Source organism: Panthera uncia, chromosome E1 (assembly GCF_023721935.1).
Source record: "Panthera uncia isolate 11264 chromosome E1, Puncia_PCG_1.0, whole genome shotgun sequence".
NCBI lineage: Eukaryota > Metazoa > Chordata > Mammalia > Carnivora > Felidae > Panthera > Panthera uncia.
The window spans coordinates 13,417,178-13,439,996 of NC_064814.1; the positions used below are offsets into that span (position 1 = coordinate 13,417,178).

At 36.8% G+C, this 22,819-nt stretch overlaps 1 protein-coding gene across 7 annotated transcripts in view; it reads right to left on the reverse strand.

Annotated features, from left to right (window-relative positions):
- The window catches only part of GPATCH8 (G-patch domain containing 8), a 100,820-nt gene that overhangs the window by 46,189 nt on the left and 31,812 nt on the right, over nucleotides 1-22,819 (reverse strand). For 2 of the 7 annotated variants that reach the window (XM_049636261.1, XM_049636262.1), the window contains 2 exons: nucleotides 21,974-21,991; nucleotides 19,578-19,650 (listed from right to left, as the gene is read on the reverse strand). The exons of 1 other annotated variant lie outside the window; for it this stretch is intronic. Coding sequence is in view for 1 of the 6 variants with exons in the window: in XM_049636260.1 (XP_049492217.1) it covers nucleotides 19,578-19,650 (73 nt within the window). In the remaining 5 variants the exon portion in view is untranslated. 4 more of the 7 variants (XM_049636264.1, XM_049636267.1, XM_049636265.1 and 1 more) reach the window with 4 other exon arrangements.

The following is a 22,819-nucleotide window of genomic DNA, read 5'->3' on the forward strand; positions in this document are numbered from 1 at the left end:
ACCAGGGTGTGAGATTTTTGCGCGGTTACTCGGGAATATGTCCAACCTCCTCTTTAATAATGCAGGGAGCGGTGGGGGGAGGGGGGCATGTTACAGTGAGAACTCGCTCTAGCTTCCAATCTCTCACTTAACTATCCATTCTGGTAAATCAGTATTCAGGGCCCAACTTCAGACTTCTTGAAGAAATAACATCAAAGACAGATCAACTGGACAGTGATCAAGTCATTTCCTTCAGTAAAAGAACTCTAAGAGGATCTGTGGGTTGGGAGGGGAATCATCACGACCTTGTTAAAAAATATATAATAAATAAGAGGTCTGGAAAATAACCTTGTACACTAAGTGCTTAGAAAACTTATGTGCATTAGAGTTCTGATATGAATGAATAAAACTCTTCAAGTAAATTTCCTCAGAAATGTGCTTCCTTTTAATGAAGTGTTCCCAGGCTTGCCAACATCTTTTTGCATACAACAAAGCCAAGCTTTGAAGGAGACCAGGACTCCAGAAAGTGGCATCAAGATGGCTGTCACATTTACAATTAATCCCCTCAGAGGTAACTCATCACAGAAAACAAACAGTCTGGCTTCAAAAATAATCTGAAGGTATTGTTAGAACATTGTTTGGTGACAGCAGGGAACTACACTTAACTGCTGAATCATCCTGCACATCTGAAAGTAATATAACACCGTGTGTTAATTACACTTCAATTAAAAAAAATACAGGGGTGCCTGGCTGGTTCAGTCGGTGGAGCATGCAACTCGATCTTGGGGTCCTGAGTTCAAGCCCCACATTGGGCGTAGAGCTTACTTATAAAAAATATCTATACATATATGTGACAACAACACCCAAAACAAAAAACAGTCTGAAGATGACTTTATTGCCTGGGCCAAGCAGCAATTTCTTTCCATTATTAAAGAGGGTCCAAACCAAGGAAAAAATCCTCTCCATTCATTCGTGATTAATGACAAATCCCATCATAAAGACACCACTGTGGAACACCTGAATAACAACTTATAGTGATGACTTTTCAAAAGGTAGGTAGCAACCAAATGTTTGCTGATAGGATATTCTTTAGAAAACTCAACTTCTTTTTTAAAATAATTGAACTAGGGGGTTCTACTGGCTGGTTGAGTCAGTACAGCATGTGACTCTTGATCTCAGGGTTTTAAGTCCCTGCCCCATGTTGGGTGTAGAGGTTACTTAAAAATAAAATGTTTAAAAAATAAAAATAAAATTTAAAAAACTGAACTAAATCCAGGTTCCCTACTCTTTGTTTCTTTTAAAGGAGAAAATATCTCTTAAGATTCATTAAATTAACATTTTGTTACTTATTTCACTCCAAAGGAGGCAACTTCAATCAGAACACTAAATATTTTCTATAAAAGAAATTGTCCTCCTCAGCCAAAGATCAATAAATACTCTGTGATCCGGCCAAATGGAGAAGCGGGGCGGCGGGGGGAGGAACCCTACCAGATCTACAATATGCCAATACTAATGTATTCATATGATGGGGAAAAATTGATATTCATATTTTCTAAATCAAACTTTAAAGTGTGCATATAAGCATCTCTTGCTAAAATGTGCACCTGGGTTAAGCATCGGACTCTTGATTTCGGCACAGATCATGATCTCAGGGTCCTGGGATCGAGCCCTATGTCAGACTCTGTGCTGAGCATAAAGCTTGCTTCAGATTCTTTATCCCCCCCCCCCTCTGCCCCTCCCTTACTCATGCTCTAACAAATAAACGTTTAAAAAACGTGAAGCTATTATGACTTATCATAACTAAAGAGAGAGAAGAGAATAAGGCCAAATACAAAAATTCACTGATTAACTATAGCCACCTTGTTTCTGAGAATAATCCCTCATGAATCACTTTTGATTTTAATATAGTTAAAGATATATTAATCTACAAAACTGGCCCAAAGAACTGGACTGAAGAGAAATACTTTTTTGAGAAACGCTATTTTTAAAGAGAAAAACTCAAGGAATAGAACAATTGAGAAGAAAATATTAAAGGACAACCGTAATTTGGTAATCAGTCACACTTCAGAATCAGAAGACATATAGGATTTCCCTACAGAAACAAATTAGAAATGAAGAAGCTTCCAAAGTGATTAAAACACTGGCTGGATAGTCAACAGATACAAGAACACCTCAATTTCTCTCTGCTGTCTTTCCCCTTACTAAGATTCATTCAACAACAAATATTCATTACAAATATTTGTTGAATTGCTACTACACTGTTGGAAGGCATTGGGCATATGGCAATGATCAACAAAGTCCTAAACCCCAGTAATTACCTATAATTAAACAAAATTATCTTACCAACTTAAACTTCTGGCATGGGGGCGGGGAACAGAACATTTATATATATATCTGAAAAAGCTTAAATGTATATATCTGAAAAAGCTTAAAAATATCTTAAGTTATCTTAAGATGTCTACAATTGTTTTTAAAGACTGACCCTAATAAAGCAGAAATAAGTAAAAGCCATCAAAAGTCACAATATTCACTTCCAAAAGGCCATTAAACTGATTAAGACCAAGAACCTAACCTGACATCTTTCTTACTTTAAGCAACTCAAACACATGTATGAAATATTTTCTGATTTGCGAAACTATTCAAAATAGAGGACTCTAGGAGTGCCTGAGTGGCTCAGTCAGTTAAGTGTATGACTCTTGGTTTCAACCCAGGTCATGATCTCCTAGTTCTCAGGCTCTGTGCTGACAGCTGACACTGAGGAGCCTGCTTGGGATTCTCTCTTTCTGCCCCTCCCATGCTTGCTTTCTCTCTCTCTCTCTCTCTCTCTCTCTCAAAATAAATAAACTTAAAAAAAAAGGACTCTATATACTAAGCTATGTTAATGTATTTAAATATAATTTCATTATTAAAACAGTGATACAGCTTTCAGAAACAGAGAAAAAATGGTATATCTATTTCCAAGCCAAAGTTTCATTTTTGCAAATTTCTTCTGAAAAGAATAGTCTTTGGTATCATAAAAAGAATGGTTACTTTCAGCATCATTTAAACTCTAATATGATATATGCCATCTCCCTGCAAACATTAACTGGAAATATCAAGCATATTATTCTTATAGATATTAACGTTAAAAAAAAGAAAAGGAAAAAAGACTTCCTACTCAACAGAATTCAAATTCTCCAATACTACCAAACTAACTATATTCTTGCCATAGCCTGTTTAGTGATCTATACAACAACCAGATTATTTTGATTTTCAAATACAGATGTTTTCTAAGAGCACAGAAATTTAACTGTGACCTAAAAGAATCCCCATCCTTCCATCTTACCAAAGTATCAGGGCTAGCTTTACAAGATAAAGTAGTTAAATTTTAATCACATAGCCTGTGATTAATAATTTAGTATTAATAATTAAAATATATTATAAATATATATTAATATAAAAATTACTATTACTATTAAATGTTACTAAACAAGGACATAGGGCGCCTGGGTGTCTCAGCTGGTTGAATGACCGACTTCAGCTCAGGTCATGATCTCGCAATTCATAAGTTCAAGCTCTGCATTGGGCTCTGTGCTCACAGCTCAGAGCCTGGAGCCTACTTTGGATTCTGTGTTTCCCTCTCTCTCTGCCCCTCCCCTGCTTGCTCTCTACCTCTCAAAAATAAATTGTAAAAAATTTATTATTTTTTAATAATTAAAAAAATGTAAATGAGGACAAAGACAGGGCAAAAGGCTTTAGTGGGGTGCTTGGGTGGCTCAGTGGGTTAAGCATCCAACCTCAGCTCAGGTCATGATCTCACAATTTGTGAGTCTGAGCCCTGCATAGGGCTCTGTGCTGAGAGCTCAGAGCCTAGAGCCTGGAGCCTGCTTCGGATTCTGTGTCTCCCTCTTTCTCTGCCCTTCCTCTGCTAGTGCTTGATCTCTCAAAAATAAATAAAAAACAATACAAAGAAATTAAAAAAAAAAAAGGGTTCAGTAAACATTTTATGGAATCAGAATGTTAAACCTGAAAAGGACATGTCATCCACAGATGACATGAGATACACAAGCCCTTAGAAAAGATTAATAAATGGAATTGTGAGATGCTTTCAATTAAAAAAAAAAGTCACCTAAAGAAAATCAAACTTTTACTCCAGGTAAGATTGCTTCGGCTAATTTTTTTTTAAAGTTTACTTATTTTGAGAGAGAGAGAGGGAGAGGGAGAGAGAGCATGCGCATGCACCTGTGAGTGTGAGTGGGGAAGGGGCAGAGAGAGGGTGGAGAAAAGAGAATCCCAAACAGGCTCTACACTGTCAGCACAGAGCTGGACTCAGGGCTCAAACTCACGAACTGTGAGATCATACCCTGAGCCAAAGTCAAGAGTTGGACACTCAACAGACTGAGCCACCCAGGCACCCCTGTTTGGGCTAAAAATCTCTTGACTCACTGAAGGTTGTTTCATGCTAACCATTATGATCAATTTAAAATTTTTAAATGGGAAAATCAATTTAATAAATACAATTTCAGGTTAAAATAACCCAAAACATGGGGCTCAGGGGGAAGAGGGAGAAAGAATATTAGGTCCTTAGTTAAAAAAAAAAAAAAAAAAAAGGTTAAGGGTGCCTGATTGGCTCAGTTGGTTGAGTGCCCAACTTCGGCTCAGGTCATGATCTCACAGCTTGTGAATTTTTGAGCCCCGGGATAGGCTCTGTGCTGACAGCTCAGAGCCTGGAGCCTGTTTCAGATTCTGTGTCTCCCTCTCTCTCTCTCTGCTCCTCCCCTGCTTGCGCTCACTCTCTCTCATTCTCACTCTCAAAAATAAACAAACATTAAAAAAAAAAAATTAGGTAACACTTCTGTGCCCTGAGTTTTACTTCTGTTTGTATCCTGAATAACTGACACAGGATCTGGGATAGAGCAGTGTTCAATTAAAAAGCATTTGTTGACTCAAAAGAATGAACATGTTCATAGTGGGTCTAGGACTTGTTCAGGTCTATATATTTAGTCATCATGGTGCTTTCTGCTTAATGCACAAAATACTGATAATTTACTGTCTTGTAATCAAGTAATTATTTTATCAAATAGAACACACGGCCATATTATACAGGTTTCCATATCTCAAAAGATATGTAAGCTATTATAAAGAAATATTTGAATTTTGCATTACTGTTCATGAGAGGCTTGTTCAATTTGTTTTATCTACTGTCGCTCGTTAGCAGTCAGGGAGAAACAGGCATTACATGTTTAAGGAGTTACACTTAATATTCGCTAAGGCTCACTTCAAGTTTATTTCTTTAAGTACTTAATCTCTACACCCAATGTGGGGCTCACACTCATGACCCCAAGATCAAGAGTCACATGCTCTTCCGATGGAGCCCACCAGGCACCACGGCTCACTTCAATTCTTAAGCTATAAGGAGTGGAAAATATCTGAGTAGAAAATATTTCGGAGAGTTATGTGGATAGTAGCGAGTCCTATGGCACTCTAATAATCCAACAATCCAACACCCTATTGGAGTTATATTCTCTTACTATTGGTTATTTTTCCATAACTACACTGAGAATTTTTTACTATTCCAGGATCACTCAATAACCCAAAAAAGACTTTCCACCTTCATTTAAACTTCTCCTCCTTTACTTTCCACATTACCTTCTCCCCAGTTCATCTTTTTTTCCTTTCTATATTTTTCTAGGTAGTCCCCAAAAAAGCTGGGCTACAAAATCTCAGTTCTCCAATTAGAGATCATTTCTAAGCATTTGTGTCACCTTTGACAACCAGAGCCTGAGTCTCCACAGCCTCCCCTAAGGTCTCAGGATCGGTATGCAGATCAAGATATAACAAACAGAAGAAGCTTTGGAAACCATAAATCACCATGTAGGATGTTGTTGGACTCTAAACCATTTACCTCCTTAAGGCTTCAGAAAATTAAAATCATTTGTTTTCCTTTCACTTCCAAAATAAAATGAACGATGCTCTAAAATAGAAGCTGTGACAAAAATGTAATGTTTTACATACAAATTGGTGATAATGAAACAATCCTATTTACAGATGGGACAGAGTGATTATCCAGGACCAATAACCCAAGTATTACCCAAAAATCTTTCCCACATATAATTCTGTTAACAAAATGAGACTGAGTTTGAAAAGCAATGTTACACAAATATTAAATCCAAGCCAAAAGTATAAATTTAAAGAAGCATAATTTTAGCAAGAACTTCTCCAAATTAAACATATAGTTCAAATCATCTAATAAATTATTCAGCTTATGAAAAATTGAATAAACACTGTCAAAATGTTTTACTATTTATTGGCATGTGGAGGAAGACAATAGTGGCTATGTATGTGTACTGAATAGCAAGATATTAATCCATGGTATGTCCCATTTATAATAGATGAACTCTGCATGGAATATAAGAATTCAGAATGTCAAGTAGATTGAAATTACTCAAAAATCTCCCTTATTTCCTTTGGACTCTCTGCTAAGAGTCCAGAGATGTTAGGGCATCCCTAGGAAAAAAAATTTTTTTTACAGTCCTAAACTCTAAGAATCCATATAGCATTGAAAGCAATTTTGTTTCCTCTTAGTTCCTATTTATCAAATACTGGTTCACTAGTGAATGTTTATAATTTCAAGTATTTCTACCTGGTTGGACTAGTCTATTTACAAAAATAGCATCATCACTGTATGCTCTATATTGCTCATTTAAAAAGTTTCTTGGACACTCCACTTTCTTGCCTAAATAAGTAACCCAATTTCTACATAAACCAGTTTCATTTTAATCATTCAAATTAACCTAGTCAAAGAAGTTCATAAGTAATGCAGTAGGAAACAATATAAAATCAGGCTAAGAATAAGACTATAAAGAAAAAATAGGGGCACCTGGGTGGTTCAGTCAGTTGAGTGTCCAGCTTCAGCTCAGGTCAAGATCTCGCAGTTCAGGAGTTCAAGCCCTGCATCAGGCCCACTGCTGGCAGCGAGGAAACTGCTTTGGATCCCGTCTCCCCCTTTCTCTGCCCCTCCCCCACTCACGTGCACTCTCTCAAAAGAAAAAAAGACTACAAAGAAAAATAAACAGTATTATATGAATTCAGACCCCAAATCACTAATACACTTTTTAAGGTTTTTTTTTTTTTTTTTTGAGAGAGAGAACACACATGAGTGGGGAAGAGGTAGAGAGAGAGAGAGAGAGAGAGAGAGAGAGAGAGAGAGAGAGGGAGGGAGGGAGGGAGGGAGGGAGGGAGGGAGGGAGGGAGGGAGGGAGGGAATCCCAAGCAGGTTCTGTGCTGTTAGCACAGAGCCTGATGTGGGGCTCCACCTCACAACCATGAGATCATGACCTGAGCCAAAATCAAGAGTTGGATGATTAACTGAATGAGCCACCCAGGCACCCCATCTTCGAACTCTTAAGACTTAGTACAAATCTGGCATATTCTAAGGATTCAATAAATTTATGCAGAATTAAAAAAGAAAACAGAGAACATGTAAATGCACAATTATTATCATTCAAAATCATTCAAAAGTTTATAGTCTAATGAGGGCTAAGAGACACAAAAACACTATTTATATAAGAATATTAAAACTGCTACAGGAGAGAAATATGAATAATACGGGAGAAAATTAGAGTAATAAGACAGAAGTTATAAAAACCAATAAACAACCATCCCTTAAAGTGCCCTAAGAAAAAAATACCACATTCACAGCTACCTGTGAATTTTTTTGGCCAGAATAACCACTACATGTTTCAATTCTGTAATACTTGCATTTCTCACCACCATTGTATCTTTCCAGAACAGAGAAGTGAGCCACCACATAGACTTTAAGTACATTATAGTATACTGATTAAAAGCATACTTTTGGCACCATTATTCTACTACTTATTTACTACCAGGTCTTGGGTAAAGCATGGCTCAGAATGTGAATTTTCTCATCTGAAACACAGGAACAATATCTACCTCAAAGAGCATTTAAATTAGAGAATCCATATGCAAGCACTCATTGAACACTTAATAAAATGCTAGTAGCTATTATAAAGGAGTATCACTAAACCCAGTGAACAAGGGCTTGCTAGTCAGATGCATGCATGAACTAACTGTACACTGTGCTTCTTGGTTGATGTTTTATCATCCTTCATACCCACATCTTCTTCATTGCTATCACTCTAAGTCCTCATCATCTTATACCGTGACAACTTTCTAAATGGTCTTCCATTCATCTTCAGACATATCATGAACATTCTAGTACTTAAATTCCACCACAAATATCCTGGCTGGTATACTGGGAAGAAAATTAGATCATAAATCAGAGAATTGGGGCTGGGTTTCAGCACTATTACAAAGACATTTTAGAACCCTAAGCCTAAATTCCTCCATCTGTAAAATGAAAATTATCTTTAATATCTCTTTTTGCTATGAAAGTCTCTCCTCTGATCAAAAACTGCCTTTGGTTTACAAAATAAAGTTCTAGATTGGTATAGTATTAAAGCCTCGCATTCAGTGTGGGTAGTTAAGAGCATGGTTTTAGAGTGTGAAAAACCAAGGTTTGAATTCTGATACTGTTGTTTACTGGTTGCTTATTCTTGGGCAACTTACTAAGCTTCTCTAAGCCTCAGTTTCTCCTCCTGCACACTGAAAATAACAATAATTATTTCACGGACTTGTAAGAATTAACTATTTAAGTGCTTGGCACATGGTAAACACTCAATAAGTATTTGCTTTGTGCCTATTCAAACCACTTTCCTATCACTGCCTTCTACTTATGGTTTCCAAACTGCTTCTGGAGACCCAGGACTCTGCTTCAACCAAAACAACTGTGTCATCCACCCCCCCCCCTTTTTATCCTTTCAAAGTTTATTTATATAGGGGTGGGGCAGGGGGAAGGGGCAGGGACAGAGGGAAAGAGAGAATCCCAAGCAGACTCCACACTGTCAGTGAAGAGCCTGACTGGGGCTTGAGCTCACAAACCGTGAGATCAGGACCTGAGCTGAAGTCTGACCCTTAACTGAGCCACCCAGGTGACCCCTGCCTTTATATATTAAGGTTCAACATCAAAAAAATACGTGGAGAGGTTCTTCTTTAAAAGAAAAAAAAAAAAAAAAAAGTAAAAAATCCACTGCTCTGTGGGCATTCTCTACTCCAACCAGTCATGCCTACTCTTGGCCAACTGTAATCACCTTGTGTACACAAGTATTTCCTATCTTTAGTAATATCCATTCCTCCTTCCTCAAGACTTCACAGTGAAGTCTTCCCTAGTCATTCCTTCTTCTGAGGACTTACAGCATTTACTCTTTAAGATTTCCCGCATTTAACTCCGAAAATAAACAGCAAACTCTAGGAGTAAGGGTAGTGTCTTTATAATATTATATATATTCATTATATGGTTTCTTGAACAAAGTATTCAATAACGTGCAAATAATTCCATGTAATCCTTCACCAGTTCCTCTTTTAAAGTAATTTTCCTTTAAAAAAAAAAAAAAGTAATCTTCCTTGGGGTGCTGGATGGCTCAGTTGGTTAAGCTTCAGGTTTGGCTCAGGTCATGATCTTGCAGTACGCAAGTTCAAGCCCTGTGTCGGGCTCTGTGCTGACAGCTCAGAGTCTGGAGCCTGCTTTGGATTTTGTGTGTCTCCCTCTCTCTGCCCCTCTCCCACTCATGCTCTCTCTCTCAAAAATGAATTTTTTTTTTACATTAAAAAAAAGTAAAAGTAATCTTCCTTGATAATGTCCAACCTGCTTCTGTAACTGGTTCACTCTATCTTTTCATAGTTTAAAAAAAAAAAAAAAGGGACGCGAATGATAAAATAGGACTTCTGTAACTTATCTGTTCCAAATATTCATTTGAAAAACTTGCCACTTTTCTCCTGTTATTTTGCCACAAACTTAACATATATTTAATGTCTTATGACGTATCTTTTAAATGTGACAATCTCTATATTGAGACAAATAGTCTATACAGCAACTGAGCTCATGATCTCCTCTTCTCTCCCTAATCCCTCTTCCTTTTTAGTCTAGCCTTAAAACCCAGACCTCTTATTGCAGACTGCCAATTCTAATTTTATTTACTGAATGGGCTTATTTACTCTTTTGTTTATATTAATGAAATTTCATTCAGAAGGTCATAGGTTCTATAGAATCTGTATCTTACTAAATGTGATACATGAACTACTAAAAATTATGCTTGCTTTTGGCAACTGTGTAAAGATTGAGAAGATCATTTAATTAGCAGGAAAAAGAGGTAATTCAGCTACAGGCTCCTTCAGCTAGACCCACTTCAAGTATGACAATCCATACCTTTGTGATATGGGGGAGCTACATGTCTGTCCTCCCCCAACTACTCTTATTTTCAGTTATCAGCTTTTTCTGAGAAAGGCAAAGGTATACATAAAAAACCACTGATTTCAAAGTTGTGCTTATACTTGAATGGCAGAAACTCTGTAGCTGTATGCCCTTTCTAAAACTGTTTCTTCATTTATGAAATGAGTACACTAATACCTATATCATTAAGTGCAACATACAAAACATTTAGATTCTATATCAGTGTTCTGCATCTAATGTGTACTCAATGTAATTTCCTTTTCCTAAAGGAAAATAAATTTCAAAAGTAAACTAACGTAGAAAGATAGCAACTTAGATTTTACAAAGACCCTATCCATAAAATTTACCTATATCATTACAATATTAAAGGAAAATTTATGGAGGCGCCTGGCTGGCTCAGTCAGAAGAGCACATGACTCTTGATCTCAGGGTCATGAGTTCGAGCCCCACGTTGGGGGTACAGTTTACTTAAAATATAAAATAAAGGAAAACTCATTTTTCTCAATCAAAGAATGATTTTTCTTAGGAAGTTAGTGAAGTTTTAAAAGGTCAACATTCTGGGGCACCTCGGTGGCTCCATCAGTCAAGCATCTGACTCCTGGTTTTTGCTCAGATCATGATCTCACTGTTAATGGGATCAAGCCTCACATCAAGCTCCTTGCAAATTGTGCAGAGCCTGTTTGGAATTCTCTCTCTCTGCCCCCACAATAAATAAATAAACACTAAAAAAAAATAAATAAAGATCAACATTCTAATTTAACAATAAAGTCTAAATTATAACACTACATATTTCTGTTGTATTCAATCCAAGTCTAGTTTTCCTTCAGTCATAAAAGTAGTAATAACACTGTTATTACTAGGTAATATAGGCCCTACCCAACTATATTCATCATTTATTTGCTAACCGAAACTGCAAGCCAAAGGGGATGGCTGGCACATATATATAAAACCAAAGAAACACACCCTGCTCTACTCTGCTTTAATTCCGCCTACTCTTTTTCAAAATAATTTTCTGTATTTTTAAATAGCAATGTAAGTATACTGTATCAAATTTTAAAAGAATATAGTAAAAAGCCAAGCACCTGGGTGGCTCAGTCAGCTAAGCATCTGACTTCAGCTCAGGTCATGATCTCGTGGTTTGTGGGTTCGAGCCCCGTGTCAGGCTCTGTGCTGACAGCTCAGAGCCTGGAGCCTGCTTCTGCTCTGGATTCTGTGTCTCCCTCTTTCTCTGCCCCTCTCCCACTTGCACTGTCTGTCTGTCTCTCTCTCTGTCTCTCTCTCTCAAAAATAAACATTGAAAAAAAAGAGAGAATACAGTGAAAAGTAACTCAGTTTCCCTTCAGAATCTACCTTTACAAGGATTTTTTTCTGCATAGTCAAGCAAATACGAATAAATATATAGGCATATCCCAGAGTGTGCCCATTTAAAGTTTCACAGTGGAATACCTTGGTTCATGGATGGATCTTGACACAATATTTTTCAATCAAAGGTTTTACAAAGTAATATGTTTATATTTCATTCTCAAAAATCTAATTCAATATTTTTAAGAAAAAGACACATGAGAAATCTAGAAATACATTCCATATACACTAGTAGAACTTTGGAGAAGCTTCTTACATATCAACAAAAGAGACAGACACGTTCCTACACAGAAAGCAACTGTTTGTTAACAACCATATTAATTATTTTGTAATAAAAAAGAAATGTGTAAGTATTTTATATCCCAACAACTTTCTTTTAATTCACAGATAGGCAGCTGTGTTTTTGAAAATTGGTTAGGGGTTGACGTGTAACTCATTTCAAATAATGTAAATAGGTGCTCAAGTAAAGCTTTCAAACAGATCATCTGATTTGGGGAACAAAATACTGATTTTAAGCAGGAGGCATGTATCTATTGGTTTATATATGCACACACATATACACACACACATATGTATATATGTATAAATATGTATATAACACAATCTATATATATCTATGTATATAACACAAATGATAGTTTTAACATACAGCACACAGTTCTGTACCTTTTCTACTTAAGGTACCATGGAAATTGTTCTACACATACTGAATACATACTAATGTACTTCAATCATTTTAAAGCTGCATGGTTTCCCTTTATACAATTTCAGTGGTCTATTTCTTCAAATCCAAAATGGTCATTAACCATTAAACACATTTTATGTGCCACAAAAAAATTTAAAAGCTTCCAATTATAACTATAATGCCATTAAGAAGATGCATCTAATTTTATCTTTATTAAAATATGCAAAAAATGTCTTGGAATCAATACAATATGGCCAACCGTTTCCAATCTTAAATTATCGTGAAATAATATAATAATCTCAATCATAAATTAGTTTGTGCATTTCAAAGAGTAACGAAGAACAGAAAATTAGAATTGCTGGCCCCAAGGAAACATGCATTTTAATCTTAAAGTTTGTTCTCTGCAGTGGTTTACCAATTTATATTGTCATTGGCTATGATGCAAATACCTGTTTTCCCAAAATATGACCAGGCTAATTTTTTTTAACCTTTCCAAAGCAAAAGTGAAAAACTGTATTTGTGGTTATAAATGCATATTTCTAAAAATACATAGATGAATAATTAGATAAAGAATATTTCTATTATAAGAAGGACTGAAAATATTTTCATACGCTTAAAGGTCATTTGCATTATTTTTCTATAAACAGTGTTCATATCATGTCCCCTTTTCTCTTTAGGTAGTAAGTTCTTTTAGGTAATAAACACATGAAGGAAATTTTTCCTTTGTCTATAAGGAGATATTGCAAATATTTCCCCCAGTTTGTTACTTGTTTTTTCTTTTTTATTTGCAATGAAATAGTAAAATGTATCCTTTTTAAAGACTTCTGGGCTTGCAGTTAAATCTAGAAAAGATGTTCTCATTCCAACATTATTTCTTTTTTTAATTTTTTAAGTTTATTTATTTATTTTGAGAGGGGCAGAGACAGCATGAGTGGAGGAAGGGCAGCTAGAGAGGGAGAGAGGGAATCCCAAGCAGGCTCTTTGCTGCCAGCACAGAGCTCAACGTGGGGCTCGAACCCACAAAGCCATGAGATCATGACCTGAGCCGAAACCAAAAGTTGAACACTTAACCAACTGAGCCACCCAGGCACCCCTATTATTATTATTTTTAAGTAGGCTTGATGCCCAGCACAGAGCCCAACACATAGCTTGAACTCATGACCCTGAGATCAAGACGTGAGCTGAGATCAAGAATCAGACGTTTAACCGAGTGAGCCACCCAGGCGCCCCATCAACATTATTTTTAAAATAATAATTATCTCATTGCTCACCCTAGTGATCTTAAGATTTTTTTAACATTTAAATATTTTATTCACCTGGAATATATGTTGGGGTAAGAAATGACAGTGTAGGGGCGCCTGGGTGGCGCAGTCGGTTAAGCGTCCGACTTCAGCCAGGTCACGATCTCACGGTCCGTGAGTTCGAGCCCCGCATCGGGCTCTGGGCTGATGGCTCGGAGCCTGGAGACTGTTTCCGATTCTGTGTCTCCCTCTCTCTCTGTCCCTCCCCCGTTCATGCTCTGTCTCTCTCTGTCCCAAAAATAAAATAAACGTTGGAAAAAAAAAAAAAAAAGAAATGACAGTGTGGATCCAACCTCTTGTTTCTGAGTTGCTATCCAGTTTTCCCAATGCCACAGTTTAGTGATTGGGACTGTTAGGTATTGTAAATTAGGCTCAGAAGTGGCAAAAACTAAAGACCTCAGAATCATTGAAAAATACACGAAAATTAGGGGTTTAGGGACCCTAAAATGCACACAGCATGAAAAACACAGATCCAGGAGTCAGTTATCTAGCACAGAGTGAGCACATATAAGAACCATATTGTAAATTCTGGGAAATAGCAACAAGACAGGGCTTCTGAATTTATGGTTTTTATGACATTTAGGTTTATTAAGACCTAAAGGTGGGTGCCTGGTTGACTCAGTCGATGGAGCTTGTGACTCTTGATCTCAGGGTTGTGAGTTTGAGCCCCACGTTGGGTAGACAGATTACTTAAAAATAAAGTCTGCTGGACGGATTAAGTGTCTGACTCGGCTCAGGTCATGACCTCACAGTTCATGGGTTCAAGCTCTGCAGCGGGCTCTGTGCTGGCAGTTCAGAGTCTGCTTGAGATTCTCTCTGTCTCCTTCTCTCTTTGCCCCTCCCCCACTGTGCTCTCTCCCCCCAAAATAAATAAACTTAAAAAAAATCATCTTTACAAAAATTAACAGGGGCGCCTGGGTGGCTCAGTTGGTTAAGTGTCCAACTTCAGCTCTGGTCTGTGAGTTTGAGCCCCGCGCCAGGCTCTGTGCTGACAGCTCAGAGCCCAGAGCCTGCTTCAGATTCTGTGTCTGCCTCTCTCTCTCTGCCTCTCCCCCACTGACGCTCTGTCTCTCAAAAATGAATAAACGTTAAAAAGTAAAAATAATAATAAACTTTAAAAAAAAAAGGAAAAAGACCTAAAGATGGATTATCTCCAATTTAGTTAAAATATCTAAATATACACAAGAGATATTAATAGCAATGAGCATTTATACAGCATTTTATAGTTTTTATAAAGTGACTTCACTTAATTTACTTCATCCCCATTAACTGTGAGAAAATGAGCAGAGATTTTAATTCCCATTTATTGGACCAAAAAAAAAAAATTCAGTGATGGTAACTTGTCCCTTTACTTAAAGTTAGTGGCAGAGCCAAACTCTTATCTGTATCTTATATTTCTATTTATTTATTTATTTATTTTTTAACGTTTATTTATTTTTTGAGACAGAGAGAGACAGAGCATGAACAGGTGAGGGGCAGAGAGAGAGGGAGACACAGAATCAAAAGCAGGCTCCAGGCTCTGAGCCATCAGCCCAGAGCCCGACGCGGGGCCCGAACCCACGGACCGCGAGATCATGACCTGAGCTGAAGTCGGACGCTTAACCGACTGAGCCACCCAGGCGCCCCTGTATCTTATATTTCTAAATGCTGCTCACACCTCCTTCACATCCTACACCAAGTACTTTTACAAAAAAACTAGACAAAAATCCCTACCTTCGAGGAACTTGGAGTGATTTGTCAATTATATATTCAGATTGATCACATACTTAATTCTAAGTATGGAAAGAATACATAAAAGTATAAAACGTAGACCCTTGCTTCAAGAAATCTTCAAAGGTCTACAGCAGTTTAAAAAAGCAAGACTTGGGATACTTGGATAGCTCAGTCAGTTAAGCGCCCAACTTTTGATTTTGGCTCAGGTCATGATCTCACGGTTAGGGAGTTCAAGCCCCACCTTGGGCTCCATGCTGACAGTGTAGAGCCTGCAAGTCTTGGGGAACAGGACAATGTCTTACCTACTTTGTCCATGGTTTGCTATGCTTATTTACAGCCTCAATAGCTCAGTAAATATTTGTTGGATGTCTGTTATTGATTGAATCTTCGAGACAGGGTGAGAGATGAAAGAGTATCAGACCCCATCCATTTTTCCCACAGGCTGAACTTTTGTTTATGATTTAAAAAAAAAAAAAAAAAAAAAAAGGGCAGCGAAACCATCAAAAAGCACCTAGACAATGTAACAAAGTTTAGGTACTCCACTTCTAGGCTACACCTACTGACTAAACATTTCACGGCAAAATAAAGATTTTGAACTACATTTCATTTCAAAGCTGCCACAGGGTACCTGGGTGGTTCAGTTGGTTACACATCCAACTCTTGATCTCGGCTGGGATCGTGATCTCACAGTTCACGGGATCAAGCCCGTGTCAGGGTCCACACTGACAGAGCAGAGCCTGCTTGGGATTCTCTCTCTTCCTCTTTCTCTGCCCCTACCCCACTTGTGCTTACTCTCTCTCTCAAAATAAAATAAAACCTAAAAAAAAAAAAAAAGAAAAGCTGCTAGAAGGTTATAAAACAATTTCAAGAACCAAATCTAATCCAACTTCCACAAAATACAACTATCATTCACTGTTGCTTTATTCCAATTTAAATACATCCTCTGCCTCTATAATAAGCAATGCTCCATAATATCTCTCATCAACAGGTCTTTGTATTGTTCCCTTCAGACACCTTATCAACATATCTTTTCCACCTTAAGTCTTTTTTTTGTTTTTAACAATTTTTTTAATGTTTTCTTAAATTTATTTTTGGGAGAGAGAGGGGCAGAGAGAAAAAGAGAGGTAGACACAGAATCCAAAGGAGGCTCCATGCTCTGAGCCGTCCGCACAGAGCCTGACGTGGCGCTCGAACCCACAAACCACGAGACCATGACCTGACCCGAAGTCGGACGCTCAACTGACTGAGCCACCCAGGCAACCCTAAGTCTTTTTTTTTTTTTTTCTAAACCACTAGCAATCACTTATCTGCCATACACAATAAAAGTCCTTTTTACAGTTCTTTTCTAACTTTTGAAATCTTTTATTTATTTTTTTTTTAATTTTTTTTTTTCAAAGTTTTTAATTTATTTTTGGGACAGAGAGAGACAGAGCATGAACGGGGGAGGGGCAGAGAGAGAGGGAGACACAGAATCTGAAGCAGGCTCCAGGCTCCGAGCCATCAGCGCAGAGCCTGACGCGGGGCTCGAACTCACGGACCGCGAGATCGTGACCTGGCTGAAGTCGGACGCTTAACTGACTGCGCCACCCAGGCGCCCCTGAAATATTTTAATACTAAGGGAGAATAAATGGTAATAATAAATAAAATTCAAGTACAAAAATAAACCCAGTTTACAAAGTACAATTTTCTATCCTGCTACAGATAATCTCATTCTAGAGTCAGCATACCCTATTCCCCAATCTATATAGTAACAAGATAGTTGCACTGTAGCCTCCAAGGACTGACATTCTTTGTAAAAACCTTGGATGGGTTGAAATCATTTATAAACGTTAAAAAAATCTAAAGAGATGAGGCTTAAATTTTAGTGGATGGTTGCATGTTAAAGATGTTAGAGCCCTAAAAGCAAGTAAAAAGGAGAACTGAAAGGATTTACAAAGCTATGAGCCCAGAAATTACATGCAGTGACTAGTCTATAAAATACTAAAAAGGCATTTTCATTTTCATCAGATCACGAGGACTTTCTTCAGTGGTTATCTATAGCAAAGGTTTGGTACAATGAAAACAATCTGTCATGAATGACCTCAACATGCCATAAATGTAGCTACATTCTAGGTCAGATCATGTGGGTATTACAGAAAGAACTATGCAAGAGAAACATGCACACTGATGAATCTAACACTAAAAAAAATAAAGAGCCATTGACAAGACAATTAAACTTGGCCTTTAATGTTGGCAACAGAATAAGGTTCCATTCTTTTCAAGAGTAAAGATACTGTACCAGCCATTCAAAACAGATGGGCCTTACACAACAATGTGGATTTAGTTAACACTACTAAACTGTTCACTTAAAAATGGTTAAGATGGTAATTTTATGTTATGTGTTTTCTATCACCATTGAAAAGAAAAAAAGGGATGGGCTTCAAATTCCCCTTATATTTTAGATGAATAAAGGACTTATGAGTTATTGAATGCTTATTATATGTCTGCAACCACGGAGATGGAGTTAAAATATGGATAAAACCTAATTCCTCTTTTCAAAGAGCTCAAAGATAAAAACAGAACCAAAATTTTAAGTATTCTTAAAATAAAATTAAATTTTTCCATCACCCTAAAACAAGTGAGTATCCAATTACTTCTCCTTTCTTAAAGCCACTCTTCCTCACTCTTCCTCTGCTAGGTGTACTTTAATACTCTGATGCTTACAAATGAAAAATTCTGGGATTCAAACAGATTTGCTAGCTCCTATGAAATGCCCCCAAATTCTACTCCCTTGTGTGCCTGAACAAAAAAAAGAATCAACAATGCTCCTGGGAATCTCTGAATAGGAGGGTAAATATAATAGAGAAAGATCAAATGCAGTCTTGAGACCATCCTCTGAGCAATCACCTGCATTCAATTCAACCCCACACTCACAACTACATAACCTACTGGGGCAAATTTTATCCTTTCAGTCCTGATTATCCGTACCCTTCTTCTGGACTCTTACAAATCCATGGGTTACACCATACAAATAAATGGCTCTTAATTATAGACAGCTCTTTGTAATCAACTGCAATGAGTTCCTGTGCCACCAGAAAACAAGTTTAAAGATAATCAAATCTTTTTCCTACCCCCCAAAATAGGTTAGTGCTTATTAATAAATACTAATTTGAAATATATTTATTAAGCATCTCCTTTGTGTCACCACTAAATAGAACTTGTAGAATTATCATTTAAAAAGCAAACGTCTTTAAAGACTAGAACATTCTGCTTAACGCCCTGACCTATCCCCTTTAACACGCACACTGGAATTGGCTAGATTCCCATTCCCATTGTGGAAATCTATTTCCAAAAATCAAAGAATCAGTCAACAGAAGCACACCTCTCCCCCAAAGATCCTCTTATATGAGACCCTCCGTGACCAGAAGTAGAAGTGCAATGATTTCCATCATTTCTGAGGCAGTGTTCACAGAACACTACCAAGAATAGTAAGTAGCTCTCGAACATGAGGGAGCTAAAAGGTAAATGAAGCTGGGTTTCCAACTAGCAAGAACTCAAAAGCAGAAATATTAGTATTTTTGTTTTTACCGGAATGATTTAAGAAAAATGAACGCAATGGAAACAAAACCATATATTTTCCAGAGCCTCAAAAGCAGAAATATTAGTATTTTGTTTTTACCCAAATGATTACTATAGTTAAAAGAAAAATGAATGCAATGGAAACTTCAAGCCATATATTTTCCAGAGCCTAATATGAACCTGAGAAATGACCTCTCTGCTCAGAGAGCCCTAGGAAACAATCCTCTGCTTTCATCTTACATTTCATATGGGTTAATTCTTCTCTCTCCTACTACATGGGTTCTGACCATAGAGGAAAAGAGCCAGGGCAATCACCAGCTTCAGGGAGAATTCAGAAGGGCAAAAATTAAATTCTGCCACTGAATGGTTCCCTTTATAATACTGAAGCCACAATACAATATTGCTAAATGACATACCCCCATCAAAAAAATTTAAAACCAATTGAGCCATACACACACAATATGTTTGACCTGAAAGTATTCATGACACAGCAGCTTACTCTTGCAACTTATGATCTTAATAGTGACTTAACATACAGTTACAGGAAAAATATAGACTATTCTAGGGGAGAAAAGGCAGGGGGGAAAGCCCAAACACTTTTTTCTTAAAAAGATAATATATTCAGGTATAAGATCAAATCAGAAACATTGTTTTCTTTCTTTCTTTCTTTTTGTACATTTAAAAAACTTACCCTGAAGAGATTTTCCCAATCCCTGGCCCAGCTTCCACCCATGTTTCTGGAGTAAGCGATGTCCAATATTATCCTGACAGACAGAACAGAGAGACAAACCAAAAATATTCCAATAATATATTCTTCCCTTCCTAGTGACATTTAAACAGGTGATGAGCAAGAGATAATTCTACATATATGCATGCAAAAAAGTGCTAATAATAGGGTAAATGTGCCCAATAAAAGGGGCATTAATGTAAAAAGAAATGCTGGCCAGTATTTTATATGGGAAGAACATAGGGGTGAGGGTCCTTTCTGATGGTGTGCTGGGCAACTTTTGTACATAACACTTTAAAAAGGAGAAAAAGGGGAAGGGGGAAAAGGGGGAAGAATACATTTATGAAATTTAAAACTAACATTAAAAAGCATAAAGTCAAGGTACTTATACAATCATATCCACCACCTAGACAGCACCACTTGAAGTTTTTTTGTTTTTTTGTTTTAAAGAAAATCTACATTGTGTTTAGTTATTTTGCTTATGTGTCAGGCTTTCATGATACAAAGTAAGTTGTAAGTGTAAGACTGCCCCACCACTAGAAATGAAAACACAATCAGAGCAAAATCCAGGCTAGACTTGATTGGTTTTTTTAATATATATGTATATATATATAAAATATAAATATTTAACTAGCATGCAGCCAATATTAAACTGAAAAAACAGTGAGGTTAGTAAAACAAGAAATTAAATTGATTAAACAGAAAAATAAAATGAGCTCAAGCACAGACTGAGTGATGCATTTCAACATGTAATCTAACAAAAATGCTAAAATGTTAGAATGAAACAGGCCTAGCAATAAGTTAACAGTAAAGAACCATTAGTGCATGTAGGGGGAAAAAACCAATATACATAATGTCTCATCCTCCTAGGAGCACACCAGAAAAGGCATTTCAATGAAAACTGTACATAAAGACACCAGAAACAACAATTAATGTCAGCTTTTAAGGGTTCAAGGTCTTAGAAGTCTCTGCATATCTTTGTCCCATTCGCTTTTTACAAACGTTGTGAAATATGAAGACAAAACTAAAATAACCATTAACTACGTCAGATAAAATGCTGCTATACTCCTCCAAAGAGAAACATTTTAAAATTATAAACACAAAGTGTTCTATATGCATTAAAATGTAATTTACAGTAGTAACCTAGTTATCACCATTTGAAAATAATCTCATTATTTCCTGAAATCAATCTATAAAGCTAAAGCCATAAATCTTATTTAAAACCAAACATCTCCTATTAAACTGCTTTTTATCTTCTAGTTCCATATTCAATGATAAAATGTTCTTTAGAATTATAGAAGAAAACAATTAATTTTACTGTTATCTTTTCTGACAATAAGTTATAAGAGGAAGGTTAAGCCTTCCAACGTTCTGTTTTGAGATGGTGGGGGGACAATTTCCTTCCACAAGTTTATGACAGCAGGCAAACTGGAAAACTCAGCTGAGCAACTGATTATTCACTGATCAGGGCAGAATAAAGATCAGGATACCTTTTTAAAAACAAAAATGAGGCAAACAATAATGGAAAATTTGTTTCTAAAAAAGAAGAGGAAGAAGAAGGAGAGGAGGAGGAGGAGGAAAATAATCTGTCCCTAAAACAAAAGATACTACTGTTTTAAACATATATAGGGGCGCCCAGGTGGCAAAGTCCGTTGAGTGACTCTTGATTTTGGCTCAGGTCATCATGATCCCAGGGTCATGGGATAGAGCCCTGAATTGGGCTCCACGCTTGGGGTTTTCTCTCCCTCTCTTCCCTCTGCCCCTCTCCCCCACTTCTGCGCGCGCTCTCTCTCTCTCTCTCAAATAAATAAATGAAACAAAAGGTCACTAGAAATTACTTTTTCCCAGGAACTGAATTAGAAAATGCTATGGTTATGTATAATCTGAGGCAGTAACTTCCTTATTACTAGACATCACAAAAACTTAAAAACAAATGATAAAGTCTTACTATAAGCAATGTTAGCAGAAAATGAAAAAGAGGACTTTATTATACTGTTATGAATATAAACTTACCTGTACATAAAATCCTTACTTTATATCATAACTCTTACATCTGAAGAACTATAGGACACGGATAGCAGAATGACTCTAAGGTTATACAGTTGACTAAATTATCATTTAATCTTTTAATAGGCTAATGTTATAACTCTACTTGGCACAAAGATTTAGGATATTAAACCATGCTGACAAAAATTGTCGCTCCCTTTTTTTATTTAAGAAAATTCAATCTTTGGCTAAGTGGAGATGAGACATTATGCTGACTGTGTTATATTATGAATGCACTAAAATAAACAGACAGATGAAGCAGTATGCTATTTCCAAAAGCAGTGCAAGTGGAGTGAAAGCATTTCCATACGAACCTGGCTTTAAAAACTGGGCTGTCAAAAGAACAGTTAAATGTAACACAAAGTAAGAAACTGTCCAATCACTAATGGTCGTTTTTTTTTTTTTTTTGTCTTGTTTTCAATTCACTGCTTGCAATTAATGTATTTATTAAAGAAGAGTGAAAGCATAAGTAAATTCACGAGTCAAGACCAGCTGAGAGATTCAAGAGCAGCGTGTTGTGACTGACAACAGTGAAAGGAAAAGCAAATGTTAAAGGGAGAGGAAGAAAAAAGAAAACTTTAGGATTATACACATTAGCACCACTTTTACAAAACCACTCAAGATAGCTGTCACCTTCTCAAACAAACAAACAAAAAAAAAAAAAGCAAGCTGATACAAAATGGTAGTGGCATTTTTCAAACTTTAGATGAAAACTGTCCTTTAATTAACTCTACTTTCCTAAGTATGGATAAGGAATGAAATGTCAGGGTCTGTATTAAAATTAATATGCCACTTTATGTCCTTATGATTATAACAAAGGCAACAGAAACAACAGACATACCTCCCAGAACCTCTTCCCCTCACCAACCTCAGAGATTAAGTGAATGACTAATAACAGAAAATCTGGACCTTTCCTATCATTCCAGACTACCTGCTTTTGTAGGAAAAAAGGCAGCTCTGTGACTCTGCAGAAAGGGCTAGTATTCAGTATGGTCCCTTTTCCTACCAAAAAAAGAAAAAAAGTTTTATAAACACTTGTCAAAAATTCAATAGGCTTAGGGATGATGGGTAACACAAGGGAAGGCACACCAAAATACCTCACAACAAAGTACAACAAAGTAGACTTGCCTATCCCTGAAATGATCAAAATATTCACTGAA